This window comes from Coregonus clupeaformis, chromosome 13, assembly GCF_020615455.1.
Source record: "Coregonus clupeaformis isolate EN_2021a chromosome 13, ASM2061545v1, whole genome shotgun sequence".
NCBI lineage: Eukaryota > Metazoa > Chordata > Actinopteri > Salmoniformes > Salmonidae > Coregonus > Coregonus clupeaformis.
In genome coordinates this window covers 11648370-11662249 of record NC_059204.1, presented here as the reverse complement: position 1 = coordinate 11662249, position 13880 = coordinate 11648370, and the positions used below count along the sequence as shown (strand labels likewise).

Genomic DNA, 13880 nt, shown 5'->3' with positions numbered 1-13880 from the left:
AGCACATTGGGCTGAAGTGTACCATTGTGCAACACTGTCAGCCTTGATAAAAAAATAAGAGAAACACTACTGACTCTGCAGCTAACAGGCACATTCAAAGACTCAAGTCATGTCGGTAGAATTGAATGGTTGGCATGGCAACATTTCTGGGGACTGTTAAATGGAGAGGCAGAGCGTTTACACTTTGAACAATAAAGTTCTCCTTGAGCGTGTAAAGATACTGCAGTGCCGCATTGGCCCTTTGACACTGTAGTCTTTAAGGCGTCAGCATTCTTCAGTTGGGCTGGCGCCTAGCAGAACCCGGCCAGCCGGACAGAACCAGTGGGCTCCATGCTTCTTTAAAATACCTTCGCTTGAAAAACGAGAAAAAAAGGGACAATGGTACCGTTTGTCCGTTTTGAGACGCCGTAGCCAGAATTCCTCAAACTTCCTCAAAATAGTCAGAATGAATCTAAGGTAGCTCAAGAAATCTGTCATTAATTTAGACGTTTTTGCCGAAGAGATCTTAGTCACGCAATTTTACATCCATCTAAGATGTTCGGTGCAGTATTGTTCGACCAGCCACAGACAGTTGACTTGATACCAGAAGGTTTCTTTCTAGCCTACACCATCCTGTGCTCTGGGAGATCTGCTGCTTTAGCTTCATTTAGCCCTGGGCCCCAGGCAGGGCTCAGTCCACTCTGCTTTAGCTTCATTTAGCCCTGGGCCCCAGGCAGGGCTCAGTCCACTCTGCTTTAGCTTCATTTAGCCCTGGGCCCCAGGCAGGGCTCAGTCCACTCTGCTTTAGCTTCATTTAGCCCTGGGCCCCAGGTAGGGCTCAGTCCACAAGCTTTTGCTAATTTGTTGTGAGCACTGTTGTTGCCAGAGGTTGACAACACATTATAGTCATTGTTTTATGATGAGAAAGCCAAGTGGAGCCAGCACTCCTCTATCCTGGAGGTCTCAGATGAAGAGTCATTGTTTTATGATGAGAAAGCCAAGTGGAGCCAGCACTCCTCTATCCTGGAGGTCTCAGATGAAGAAGATGCTCTAGCTTAGAAGGTGGGTACTGTAAGCATTGCATAAGGGCACAAGAGAGAAAATGTTTGTGTGAAGTCAACAACAACAGATCTCTCAGCTCCTTCTCCTCCGATCAGATTCCCCTTATCAGCTGTAACAATGCTCCCTGTAAAGCTCCCCACTCAGGGATTTATTCAACTGGAAGTGTGATGGAGAGAGATGGAGAGAGATGTTGAGAGATGTTGAGAGATGGAGAGAGATGTTGAGAGATGGAGAGAGATGGAGAGAGATGTTGAGAGATGGAGAGAGATGGAGAGCGATGGAGAGCGATGGAGAGATGGAGAGAGATGTTGAGAGATGGAGAGAGATGTTGAGAGATGGAGAGAGATGTTGAGAGATGGAGAGAGATGTTGAGAGATGGAGAGAGATAGAGAGAGATGGAGAGAGATGTTGAGAGATGTTGAGAGATGTTGAGAGATGGAGAGAGATGGAGAGAGATGGAGAGAGCAAGAGAGTAATAATAAAGTGATTTATGTTGTTATTATTGGGTGGTATATCAGGAATGGCGTCATTATTTTTTGATAAATACCTGCACATATTCCTGATAGGCACCTTTTCATATGAGCTTTATGGTGTCAAGAATCAGCCAGCTCACTCTGAAAATAGTGAATTTGGGATTGCAGCTACAAACCTTTTCAGATGCAAAGGTGGGTGGAAGAGATGAGTGGGGTCAAATCATTATAGTGTTATTATAGCCCATAGTGTATTCACAAACTTATTTTCCTCACAAAGTGCCTCATTTCAAGTCACTTTACTACCTCTGTGAAGATTTATAACACTCAATAGGCTGTCAGTCCGTGTAAAAGCCAATTCATTCAAATTCAGAGGTTGGCAGTGAGGGTAACTGCCGATAAGGTTTTCTTTGGAGGTTGATGGAGATAAATGTCGCTCTCTAAAGCTGAAAATATTAAGTGCTTTAGAAGATCTCTATTGCTTGAAACCGGGAGATTATTGTCAGTAGAATTCTATAATGTGATCAATAGGGAAGAATGGGGTAAGTTGAGCCATTTTTTTACATTCAGCATCACTACGTAAAGGGAAATATAGTATTCTTTCTAACAAATATATCTAAATATATTTCAGGATGTGTATCCCTGGAAATAATCAGAATTCATGTAAACATAAGGTTTAAAAAAATAACAAAATAAAGTATCTTGGAAGCCTCCTTGGGGTAAGTGGGTGGTGTTGGAAGCCTCCTTGGGGTAAGTGGGTGGTGTTGGAAGCCTCCTTGGGGTAAGTGGGTGGTGTTGGAAGCCTCCTTGGGGTAAGTGGGTGGTGTTGGAAGCCTCCTTGGGGTAAGTGGGTGGTGTTGTCAAATGGCAGTGGGCCATGGTGCTGCTAGGTCAAAGTTTAATTCATGGAATGGGGGTGTGCTATATTGTATATCTTAAATGTATTTTTACATTCAGTGTAGATCTCTCTGTTCAATATCACTTACCCTTCCATTTCTTGACCAGTTGTCTGGGACAGGGATGTTGTTTCAATTTGTAGGCAAGTTCTCGGCTTTTAAGGCTACTAAGCCCATGAAACTGGTCCGCAAGCTCAGACTCCATGTCATCAGATAAGACCTTGAGTGCCTCTGCTGCTCTATCATAGCCTCTCTTTCAAACAGGTACATGTTCATTGTCTTTTTTGTTAATGTACCTCTTCAGTGTCATTCAGTCTATTTTTTTCATCCCTTGCTGTGGCTCTAATGGACTTCTAATGGACTTCTTCCCTTCTCTCACTTCCTTGGCTGCTCTCTCAAGAACCTCAAGGGGGGCTAGACCCCCTGCTTGTTTTATGTTTAATACACGAGGCATGATGATGTCTGCTCTGTAACAATACAAATGCACTATATTGAGCTTATGTGCATGACACATTGCAAAAATACTATGCATACTATGCATAAAACTGACCAGATGTAATTAGCATTTGTATGGGGTATGGTGGTAATTGGCTCAAATTACCCCAAGGCAAACCTTTTGACTATATTAGCCCACACAGCTACAAGGATGCACTTTCATGTAAAAACTTGTGGTGTATTTGAGGTTTAAAATGGCTTCTGAAGTTTGTAATTTCCCATTTGAAATTTCAGACGTTTCCCTTACGAAAAATGTATCAACCCCTACAAAAATGTAAATGTATTATAATCCACATAATAATTAAAATGTCCTGTTGCTGCAGGATTATTTTCTTGCTGTAGCAAACTGGCTCAAATTAAGATCCTACAGTAGAATGATGTGAACATATTGTAGTTTATAGAGACTCCAACTGATGTATAAAACAATCTTAAAATGATCTACTTTGGTTTAAGTAGAAGCATCATGAAACCTATAACACAACCTAACTTGCTCACCACATTTTTCTTCAGACTCCATGAAATGATGACCTTTTCCTAAATATTTGGTCACATGATTAATTTTGTGTATGGTTTCCTAGAAACAAGGGGTGGCTCAACTCACCCATTGGCTCAACTTACCCCACTCTCCCCTACTGACAAGACAACTAACCCATTGGCTCAACTTACCCCACTCTCCCTTATGGTTTTGGAAACATTTGGAACTTAACTTACATATCAGCGAGAATTTATTTTCAAATACAAAAGATACACTAACTGTATGCAGTTTTAACACAGTTGCACACGGCTGTGTTTTGAATAAAACATCTTCCTCCCCAGTTGTTTCCCAGTTGGAAATGTGAGTGCAAGGTGGGAGGAATTGTGGTATGTCGCCTGCTGAAAGCTTGAGTTATTCCAAGTCAGGTGGAACTATGCTAAATCTGCATACAGTAAGGTTATCTTTTGTATTTGAAAAAGTATTTATCGCTGATATGAAAGTTGTGTTCCTAAGGTTTCCAAAACTGTATCGCAAGCGATGATTATTAACGTTTCTAAATGTTAAAACAGCGCGTCGGGATTATAGTTCACATTGAGCAAGCTGTGGTCTATACTTTCAACTGAGAACCCAAGAGGGATGGCTGTATGCCCCATTGGGTTCTGGAGAGCTACACTGGAGCCAACCACGCAAATAGAAATAAAAACATCATATAAAGAATTATGTCACAAATAAATCAGACCTCATAACAGTATAGGATCACAATGAAAGTAAATGTTCAATTCAGTTGAGTTCAGTTCCATAATGCCAAAATCCAATTGATCCAGATTGGAGAAATTAAAGGATTGATTTTACCAGTTCAGTGTAATAATCCAAAGGAAATAGTCCAAAGAGCAGAACCCCAAAATATATAAGTAGGCTGTAGAAATAGCCTTCCAGAACTGTGATACTCAGAAGTCAGAAGAATTCCACAAAAGGAAACTTCTCTTGATGCTCAATAAAATTCGGGGAAAAATTCTCACTTGTATGGCAGGAGAAAAACTAGGCCTTCAAACTAATAAGTTGCCTAGTCACAAACATTTCTTAACTAACCAGTCAAAATGGCCATTACCTGACACGCCCACTGCACTTCCTATATCACAGGGCTGTTCCGGTCCTGGAGGGCCAAAACACTTCTGGTTTTCATCCTCTCCTTCTAACCAGGGATTGATTCAGACCTGGGACACCAGGAGAGTGCAATCAACTACCAGGTAGAAACAAGTAACAGAAGTGTTTCTGCCCTGGGCCTCCCAATTGGCCCAGCGGGCTAGAGGAGGGTTTGGCAGGGGGCTTTCCTTGGCTCATCGTGCTCTAGCGACTCCTTGTGGTGGGCCGGGCGCCTGCAGGCTGACTTCAGTCATCAGTTGAATGGTGTTTCCTCCGACAAATTGGTGTGGCTGGCTTCCGGGTTAAGCAAGCAGGTGTTAAGAAGCAGCGCGGCTTGGTGGGTTTCGGAGGACGCATGACTCGACCTTCGCCTCTCTCTCAAGCACGTTGGGGAGTAGCAGTGATGAGATAAGATCGTAACTACCAATTCGATATTACGAAATTGGGGAGAAAAGGGGGTAAAATTACAACAACAAAAAATAAAATAAAAAAAGTGTTTCTGCCCTCCAGGACCGGAATTGAACAACCCTGCTATATCACCTCAAACCTGGGATCGTTCAGTTCGCTTCAACGTTTGCTACGTTGCGTGACAGTTTGTACTGAACGACCCATTCCCAAAAAACGTTCTTCCACGTCCTTGAACAGACTTTGGGGTACCTTTTCTCAGAGCATGTGCTGACCAACTGGCAAGTGTCTTCACTTACATTTTCAACCTCTCCCTGACCAACTTTGTAATACCAACATGTTTCAAGCAGACCACCATAGTCCCTGTGCCCAAGAAAGTGAAGGTAACCTGCCTAAATGACTACAGACCCGTAGCACTCACGTCGGTAGTCATGAAGTGCTTTGAAAGGCTGGTCATGGCTCACATCAACACCATCATCCCGGAAACCCTAGACCCACTCCAATTCGCATACCGCCCCAACAGATCCACAGATGACACGATCTTAATCGCACTCCACACTGCCCTTTCCCACCTGGACAAAAGGAACACCTATGTGAGAATGCGGTTCATTGACTACAGCTCAGCGTTCAACACCATAGTGCTCACAAAGCTCATCACTAAGCTACGGACCCTGAGACTAAACACCTCCCTCTGCAACTGGATCCTGGACTTCCTGACGGGCTGCCCCCAGGTTGGTGAGGGTAGGCAACAAGACATCTGCCACACTGATCCTCAACACGGTGGCCCCTCAGGGCTGCGTGCTTAGTCCCCTCCTGTACTCCCTGTTCACCCACGACTGCATGGCCAAGCACGACTCCAATAGCATCATTAAGTTTGCTGACGACACAACAGTGGTAGGCCCGAAAACCGACAACGATGAGACAGCCTATAGGGAGGAGGTCAGAGACCTGGCAGTGTGGTGCCAGGAGAACAACCTCTCCCTCAACGTGAGCAAGACAAAGGAGTTGATCGTGGACTACAGGAAAAGGAGGGCTGAACATGCCCCCATTCACATTGACGGGACTGTAGTGGAGCGGGCCGAGAGTTTCAAGCTCCTTGGTGTACACATCACCAACAAACTATCATGGTCCAAACACACCAAGACAGTCATGAAGAGGGCACGACAACACCTTTTCCCCCTCAGGAGACTGAAAAGATTTGGCATGGGTCCCCAGATCCTCAAATAGTTCTACAGCTGCACCATCGAGAGTGATCCTGACAGGTTGCATCATCGCCTGGTATGGCAACTGTCCCTCCTAAAGTGTTACTTTTTATTTTATTTTTTACTTTAGTTTATTTAGTAAATATTTTCTTAACTCTATTTCTTGAACTGCGTTGTTGGTTAAGGGCTTGTAAGTAAGCATTTCACGGAAAGGTCTACACCTGTTGTATTCGGCGCATGTGACAAATAGAAATTGAATTGATTTGAGTTGATCCTGGACTCCACCCTCTGCTTTGACCACCACATAAGACAGACTGTCAAATCCTCATTCTTCCACCTCTACAACATTGCCAAAGTCAGGTCCTCCCTCTCCCGTCCCGCTGCTGAAACCCTCATACATGCATTCATCTCCTCCTGTCTTGACTATTGCAACTCACTACTCTCCGACATTAACTCAAGCTCCCTCCGTGAGCTCCAAATGGTTCAAAACTCTGCAGCCGACTTCTCACCCACAGTAAGTCCTGGCAGCCGTCACCCCTGTCCTCCGTGAACTCCACTGACTCCCTGTCTCCCAACGCATTGATACAAGATCTTCCTTCTGACCTATAAAGCCATTCACCACCTTGCCCCCCCCTTTACCTCAGCTCTTCTTCTCCCCTACCAACTCACACGTGCACTCCAATCCACCACAGCAGGCCACCTTTTCATCCCCAGGTTCAAGCTCCAGAGCTTCGGCGACAGGGCCTTCTCCAGGGCTCTGGAACTTCCTCCCTCCAGCCAGCCGTGACTCTGAGTCCATCACTATCTTTCAGTCCCTCCTAAAGCCCCACCTCTTTGACAAGGCCTACCCTTGTCAAAGAGGGTACGGAGTGACCGGGGCAGAGCCCACTGACTATACACACTCAAAGAACCATGGAACCTTGTAGGTTACAGTGTGGCCAAACAGTGTTTGTTAAGGTAACCTGGGTTACAAAACAGCAACTACTATATACCATAATGTAGGAATTGTAACATGCTGTGCATCCAATCTGAGGTGTTCTGACATGAGGTTGATGAAAATATTTCAAAGCTGATACTCATCAAACATGTTACGCCTGGTGCATTAGATGACGCCAGTCTATCTTCAATGCAAATTGGTTCAGTGGTTGATCCCACAGCCATGGATACAGGTGGTTCTTCACACAGGCAGGTAGATTTTGAATCTGGGTGAATCTACAGTATTGATGATGAAGTGCCTGCTGAAACATCCAGGAGGGTCAATATCTCCTATGGTTTCATTTGAAACTCTTCCATTTTCTCTGTTTCGCTCTCGGACATGATAAGGCTATTTAAGAAGCCATTTCGTAATGTAGTGCTGCAATACAGTCAGTGGCTGCCATTGAGTACGTTATCTGTGTGCAGAGATACAGCAGGCTCACTGAATGACATGTATTAGCGATCATCTGAACTTTCTTTTACAGAGTGGAGTAGATCCACTAAACTATTGTAGTTTGGCAGGTATATGTGCAGACATTGTGTGTACTAGGCCTATGAAACATTGACATGCAGGAAACTATTTAGAGTTAAGAGGTTGCATTTGATTAGATACTATATAAATGGTGATGATTCACTAATGAACCAAGTAATGAAACAACATCTCTAAGTAGAGAAATTGTGATAATAATACCATCTTAATTAGCAGACAATCTAATTAAAATATTTTAAGTACCAAGAGCAGATTGAACCAGTGACTTAGCCCTGTGACACTACAAGACTTTTAATGAGGCAACTGTGTAATGTAATGAGCCGATAACTCATAATTAGGGGATTCTCAACTAATTGCCAGCTTCTTTTTAGCGCCTCTCCTCCTGACGCCAGTGGAGTGATTAATGATGTGTTACACTATATGATGCCCCCAGTTCACAAAACAAAGAACAAAAGGTCGTAGACTTTTGAGGCATATGTCAATTTTGTTTATTTATTTTGTTTGACGAGTAAGAACTCTCACACAGAGAAAAGAAATGAACAGAGGGAAACAGAGAGAGAAATTCTAAAACACTCTACCAAAAGGGTACTTCGGCTGTCCCCATAACATAATCCCTTCTGGTTCCAGCGAGAACGCTTTTTTGTTCCATGTAGAACCCTTTTGGGTCCCATGTAGAACCCTCTGTGGAAAGGGTCCTACATGAACCCCAAAAGGGTTCTTCCTGGAACCAAAACAGGTTCCTCAAAGGGTTCTCCTATGGGGACAGCAGAAGAACCCGTTTAGGTTCTAGGTAGCCCTAAGTTTGCATTGTGTCTCTGAACCATCAGGATATTTCCTGTGTTTGGTATTAAGTGAAAAAGGTCTGGGGTTTCGTCCGACAGCACATTGCCTGGAATGGTCAGCTTTGTGGGGGAAATGAGACATTTATTGTGCTCAATAGGGAAGAGTGGGGTAAGTTGAGTCATTTTAAACATTCAGCGTCACTATGTAAAGGGAAATAAAGTATTATTTCTAACAAAGTTATCTAAATACATTTCAGGATGTTGTGTATCCCTGGAAATAATCAGAATTCATGTAAACATAAGATTTTAGAAAACATAGCTTGTCCAAGAAAGTGGTCTCTTGGAAGCCTCCTTGGAGGGATGCAACTCAATATTAGGAAGGTGTCCTTAATGTTTTGTACACTCAGTGTAGATCTCTCTGTTAAATATCACTTATCCTTCCGTTTCTTGACCAGTTGTCTGGGACAGGGATGTTGTTTCGATGTGCCAATTCCTAGGCAAGTTCTCTGCATTAAATGCTACTAAGCCCATGAAACTGGTCTGTGAGATTCTTAATATGTTTATCAAGCTCAGACTCCACGTCATCAGATAAGACCTTGAGTGCCTCTGCTGCTCTATCATAGCCTCTCTTTCGAACAGGTACATGTTCATTGTCTTTTTTGTTAATGTACCTCTTCAGTGTCATTCAGTCTATTTTTTTCATCCCTTGCTGCGGCTCTAATGGACTTCTAATGGACTTCTTCCCTTCCCTCACTTCCTTGGCTGCTCTCTCAAGAACCTCAAGGGGGGCTAGACCCCTGCTTGTTTTACATTTTTATACACGGGGCATGATGATGTCTGCTCTGTAACAATACAAATGCACTATATTGAGTTCATATTCATGACACATTGCAAAAAATACTATGCATACTATGCATAAAACTGACCAGATGTAATTAGCATTTGTATGGGGTATGGTGGTAATTGGCTCAACTTACCCCAAGGCAAACGTTTTGACTATATTAGCCCACACAGCTACAAGGATGCACTTTCATGCTAGGTTTAGGACCTCATATTGCAGCTTATAGAGACCCCAACTGATGTATAAAACAATCTTAAAACGATCTACTTTGGTTTGGATACAAGCATCATTAAACCTCTAACACAATCAATTCATTTGACTTGGTGAAAATCAGTTTTTTGGACCTAACTTTTTCCATGTGATTTCTTCCGTCACAGACTCCATTAAATGATGACCTCTTGCTAAATATTTGGTCTAATGATACATTTTTGTTCATGGTTTCCTAGAAACGAGGGGTGGTTCAACTAATTATCCCACTCTCCCCTACCCCACTCTGGTTCAACAGGAAGACTCACAGCACAGCATGTGAAAAGAAGACCATGGAGATACTGTATCCACTGTAGCGAAAGGCAAACACGCTACCCTTCGCGCCAATAGGGTTAACCCACTTGGTGGGAATTGTAAAGTGGCTCATATAGCGAGGATCGCTACGCTGTGTACTCAACACCAAATACACGTTCCTGTAACAGTACTCACCTGTGGGGAAATCAAGGGGAGGGAAATGACGAGGAAGTTTTACTCTACGTAGCAATGGATCCACTTGATACCTCCGATTCAAGAGACTCCATCAGGACATGTTTTTTTGTGGACATTCTAAAGGGCAATCTTCGAACAATTACCCTTCTTCAGTTCACTGATTTAATGACACTGTAGAGGTAAACACAAGGGGAGTCTCTCTTTCTCTCTGTCTCTCCAGAACTATTTTCACTCCATAGCCTCACAATCCTATTCTCTCCAGACCAAGCAGAGCGCTGAGCAAATAGAAAAGACAACCAGGAATGTGGTTACAAAAGTTTTGAATTTATTGAGAGCACTGTTATTCAACAAAGTTTTCTTTACCCACCTATTGAAATCCAAATCTTGCATGAGTCTTTTTCTAAAAGCTATCTCGAGACAGAGGTGAACACAAAGACATTAAGGTAGATTTTATCTTGCATTTTGAGACGTAAATTAAACTAAGTGGTGGCAGACCCAAATATTATTTAAAAGGACAATATAAATGTAATCTCACTATAAATGCACAAAATCTATTGGACTGAGAATAGCTTTGAACAAAACTGACTCAACCAGGTCAACTGAATGGAACATCATTTCAACATCATCAGGGTGTCTTACATTACAGTTCTTACCATACAAATGTGGATATTACTTATTTTTTCAAACAACTTGATAAAGGTACAGTACAAAAAAATAATGTTTTAGTTGTGTGACACTTTTTTATGTGCTATGCCAAAGAGGATGACAAATAGGGAGAAAATTCATAGAAGACGATGACTCTTCGAGTCATACAGTAACATATTGGGTGACGGATAGTGACAGATATGATGGATGGCTGCTCAATGGACCATGAGATGCTGTCCCTCACAGTACAATAACATGTTACAGTACAAACATGACCGTGCAGTGTCAATTGTAAGTGTTCTTGTGCTTGTACTGTTCATGTACTGTAGATCCCAAAAGTTGTGAAATTGTACAATTGTCTTAAATCATATTGCCTTTTTTTCAAAAACACCATCCACATGGTAGGTTTACAAGCCTGAAACATCAGTGGATTTGTAATGTTAAATGAAAATGGCACACCCTAATTTGTGGGCTAATTGTGTCATCTTCTCACACCGTCTCATTTCCAACGCCACTCCGATTAGTCATCTCATTCACGTCAAAGATGTTAAACCACTAGATATTGTACTGCCATCTACTTCCCGGCGCATTGGTTATGGAACATTTTAATCTCTTTATCAATGGCTTTATACTTCAACTCTGAACCACTAATGGCAACATGCATCATGAAACAGCAGGCAGAAATGATATTGTCTGTTCTACCTGCGCTCAGTTGAATCCTTTAATCTCGTGTGGCTCAGTTGGTAGAGCGTGGCACTTGCAACAGCCAGAGTTGTGGGTTCAATTTTCACTGGGGACCAGTGGCTCTGGATAAGAGTGCTAGATGACTAAATGGAAATGACCTACAAACTGCTGGTTTAACATATTTGAATGACAGGGGAACACACTGGGGAAAATGGTTGGGAAATATGTCATAGCTGCACAAAAAAAAAAATGTATAGTTTTGTAGTCATTTCAAAATGTAAAATGTTTCGTCCATGTCAGGTGTTGGGCAAATTTAGAGAGGAAATCTGTAAATAGGAATTCAATTTCAATACAGTGACGTTGACAAAGGGGCTCGTACGAGAAATAATACAGAAATCATCCATTCCTATGTGATGCGCGAAAACGTTCAGCGGTAGTTTTATTCAGCATACTGTATGCACCTATAGATAGTGTGCTAAGTGAAAGTCAAATGTTTGGAATTGGTAACGCTTGAATCTTTGTGTCACAAGGAACAAAACCACTGTTCAGTATAAGGCAGATGACATACAGTGGGGTTCCGAAATTATTGACACGCTTCATAAAGATAAGCATTAATGACTGTATAAAATAAATAATTCAAATACTGAGCTATATTGTTCACTCAAAGGTCTTACCCCCAAGACATGCTAACCTCGTGTCTTCGGGGTGTAATCTTTGACCCTCTGTAACTTTCTCACTCATCATTATTCACGATTCATTCAGGATTATCCGTAATCATGGTAGCATCCACATTGATGTAGAAGTGTTCACAAACATACTCTCTTCTTATTTATAATAGAAAGGACTCCAAAATGACAATACATTATCTACCATTAATTTCTATTGGGTCCAAAATAATCTAAAACACAACCAAAACAAACTGCTAATGCATCCAACAAGTTTGTAGAGTCACAAGCTTGATGTAGTCATTGCGTGCTAGGAATATGGGACCAAATACTACACTTTTGACTACTTTATTTATAAGAATCTTTAGGGGTGTCAATCATTTTGACCCTTGCCTTTTTGAGAGACAAAATGTAGTAAACTTGATAAACAAAATCTCTTTCTCCGAGCTATTGTATTAGTATAAAATAATATCATTTCCTATTTTTGTTGTTGCATACAATATAGCTCAGTATTTGAATTATTTATTTTATACATTATTGCTCATCTTTATGAAGGGGTTCAATAATTTCAGACCCCACTGTAGCTGTTCATGACTGTTAATGATAGTAGTAGACAGGACTAACTGAATTGTAGACAGGACAAACTGAATTGACATAGTGCAAAAAGTGTCACTATTCTTGGGTTGGGGAAGAGCTTCTCTTTTTTTAGATACACAAAAGTATGCCTTCCATCAAAGTCCAAGACAGCCTTCTTTATTGCAGCAGAAGAGATCCAAATAAACCATCTGTTTAGAAAAGTGATTTTGTTGGGTTGTTTCCATCTTCAGAGTGAGCAGTCAGTGAATCCTATTGGCAGTAGTTCAGCCGCAGTGCAACACCTTCGCCCCTTCCTCTCTTTTCTTTTCCTCTATTTTGTGGGGTCCTGGCAGAGGAAGGGCTGCCCCGTCACATGCCCGCGGCCTGGCTCATGCAGGGGATAGTCTGTGACGCTTTGGGGAAGTCATGGGCGACCACCCGTCCGTTCTCGCCCCCGCTCCCTGTCCTGGTCATCCGGCTCAGGGTGGAACTCAGCATGGCCGCATCGATGATTTGCTGCATGGGATAACACAGGGAGTTACACAACAACAACACATGATAGTTACCCATTAACTCTACTGAACTCTACTGGGTTAATCTACTGAACTCTACTGGGTTAATCTACTGAACTCTACTGAGTTAATCTACTGAACTCTACTGGGTTAATCTACTGAACTCTACTGAACTCTACTGAACTCTACTGGGTTAATCTAATGAACTCTACTGAACTCTACTGAGTTAATCTACTGAACTCTACTGGGTTAATCTACTGAACTCTACTGAACTCTACTGAGTTAATCTACTGAACTCTACTGGGTTAATCTACTGAACTCTACTGAACTCTACTGAGTTAATCTACTGAACTCTACTGGGTTAATCTACTGAACTCTACTGGGTTAATCTACTGAACTCTACTGAACTCTACTGAGTTAATCTACTGAACTCTACTGGGTTAATCTACTGAACTCTACTGAGTTCATCTACTGAACTCTACTGAGTTAATCTACTGAACTCTACTGAGCTCTACTGAGTTAATCTACTGAACTCTACTGAACTCTACTGAGCTCTACTGAGTTAATCTACTGAACTCTACTGAACTCTACTGAGCTCTACTGAGTTAATCTACTGAACTCTACTGGGTTAATCTATGGAACTCTACTGAGTTCATCTACTGAACTCTACTGAGTTAATCTACTGACCTCTACTTGGTTAATCTACTGAACTCTACTGGGTTAATCTACTGAACTCTACTGGGTTAATCTACTGAACTCTACTGAGTTAATCTACTGAACTCTAGTGAACTCTACTGAGTTCATCTACTGAACTCTACTGGGTTCATCTACTGAACTCTACTGGGTTAATCTACTGAACTCTACTGGGTTAATCTACTGAACTCTAC

At 42.1% G+C, this 13880-nt stretch overlaps 1 protein-coding gene across 2 annotated transcripts in view; it reads right to left on the bottom strand.

Annotated features, from left to right (window-relative positions):
* Positions 1-12425: 12425 nt before the first annotated feature.
* LOC121579153 (glutamate receptor 1-like) overlaps positions 12426-13880 on the bottom strand; it is a 91437-nt gene continuing 89982 nt past the window's right edge. For both annotated transcript variants that reach the window (XM_041893484.2, XM_041893485.2), the window contains exon 16: positions 12426-12997. In XM_041893484.2, the coding sequence (XP_041749418.1) occupies positions 12851-12997 (147 nt within the window). In that variant the 3' untranslated portion in view covers positions 12426-12850. The remainder of the gene's footprint in view (positions 12998-13880) is intronic.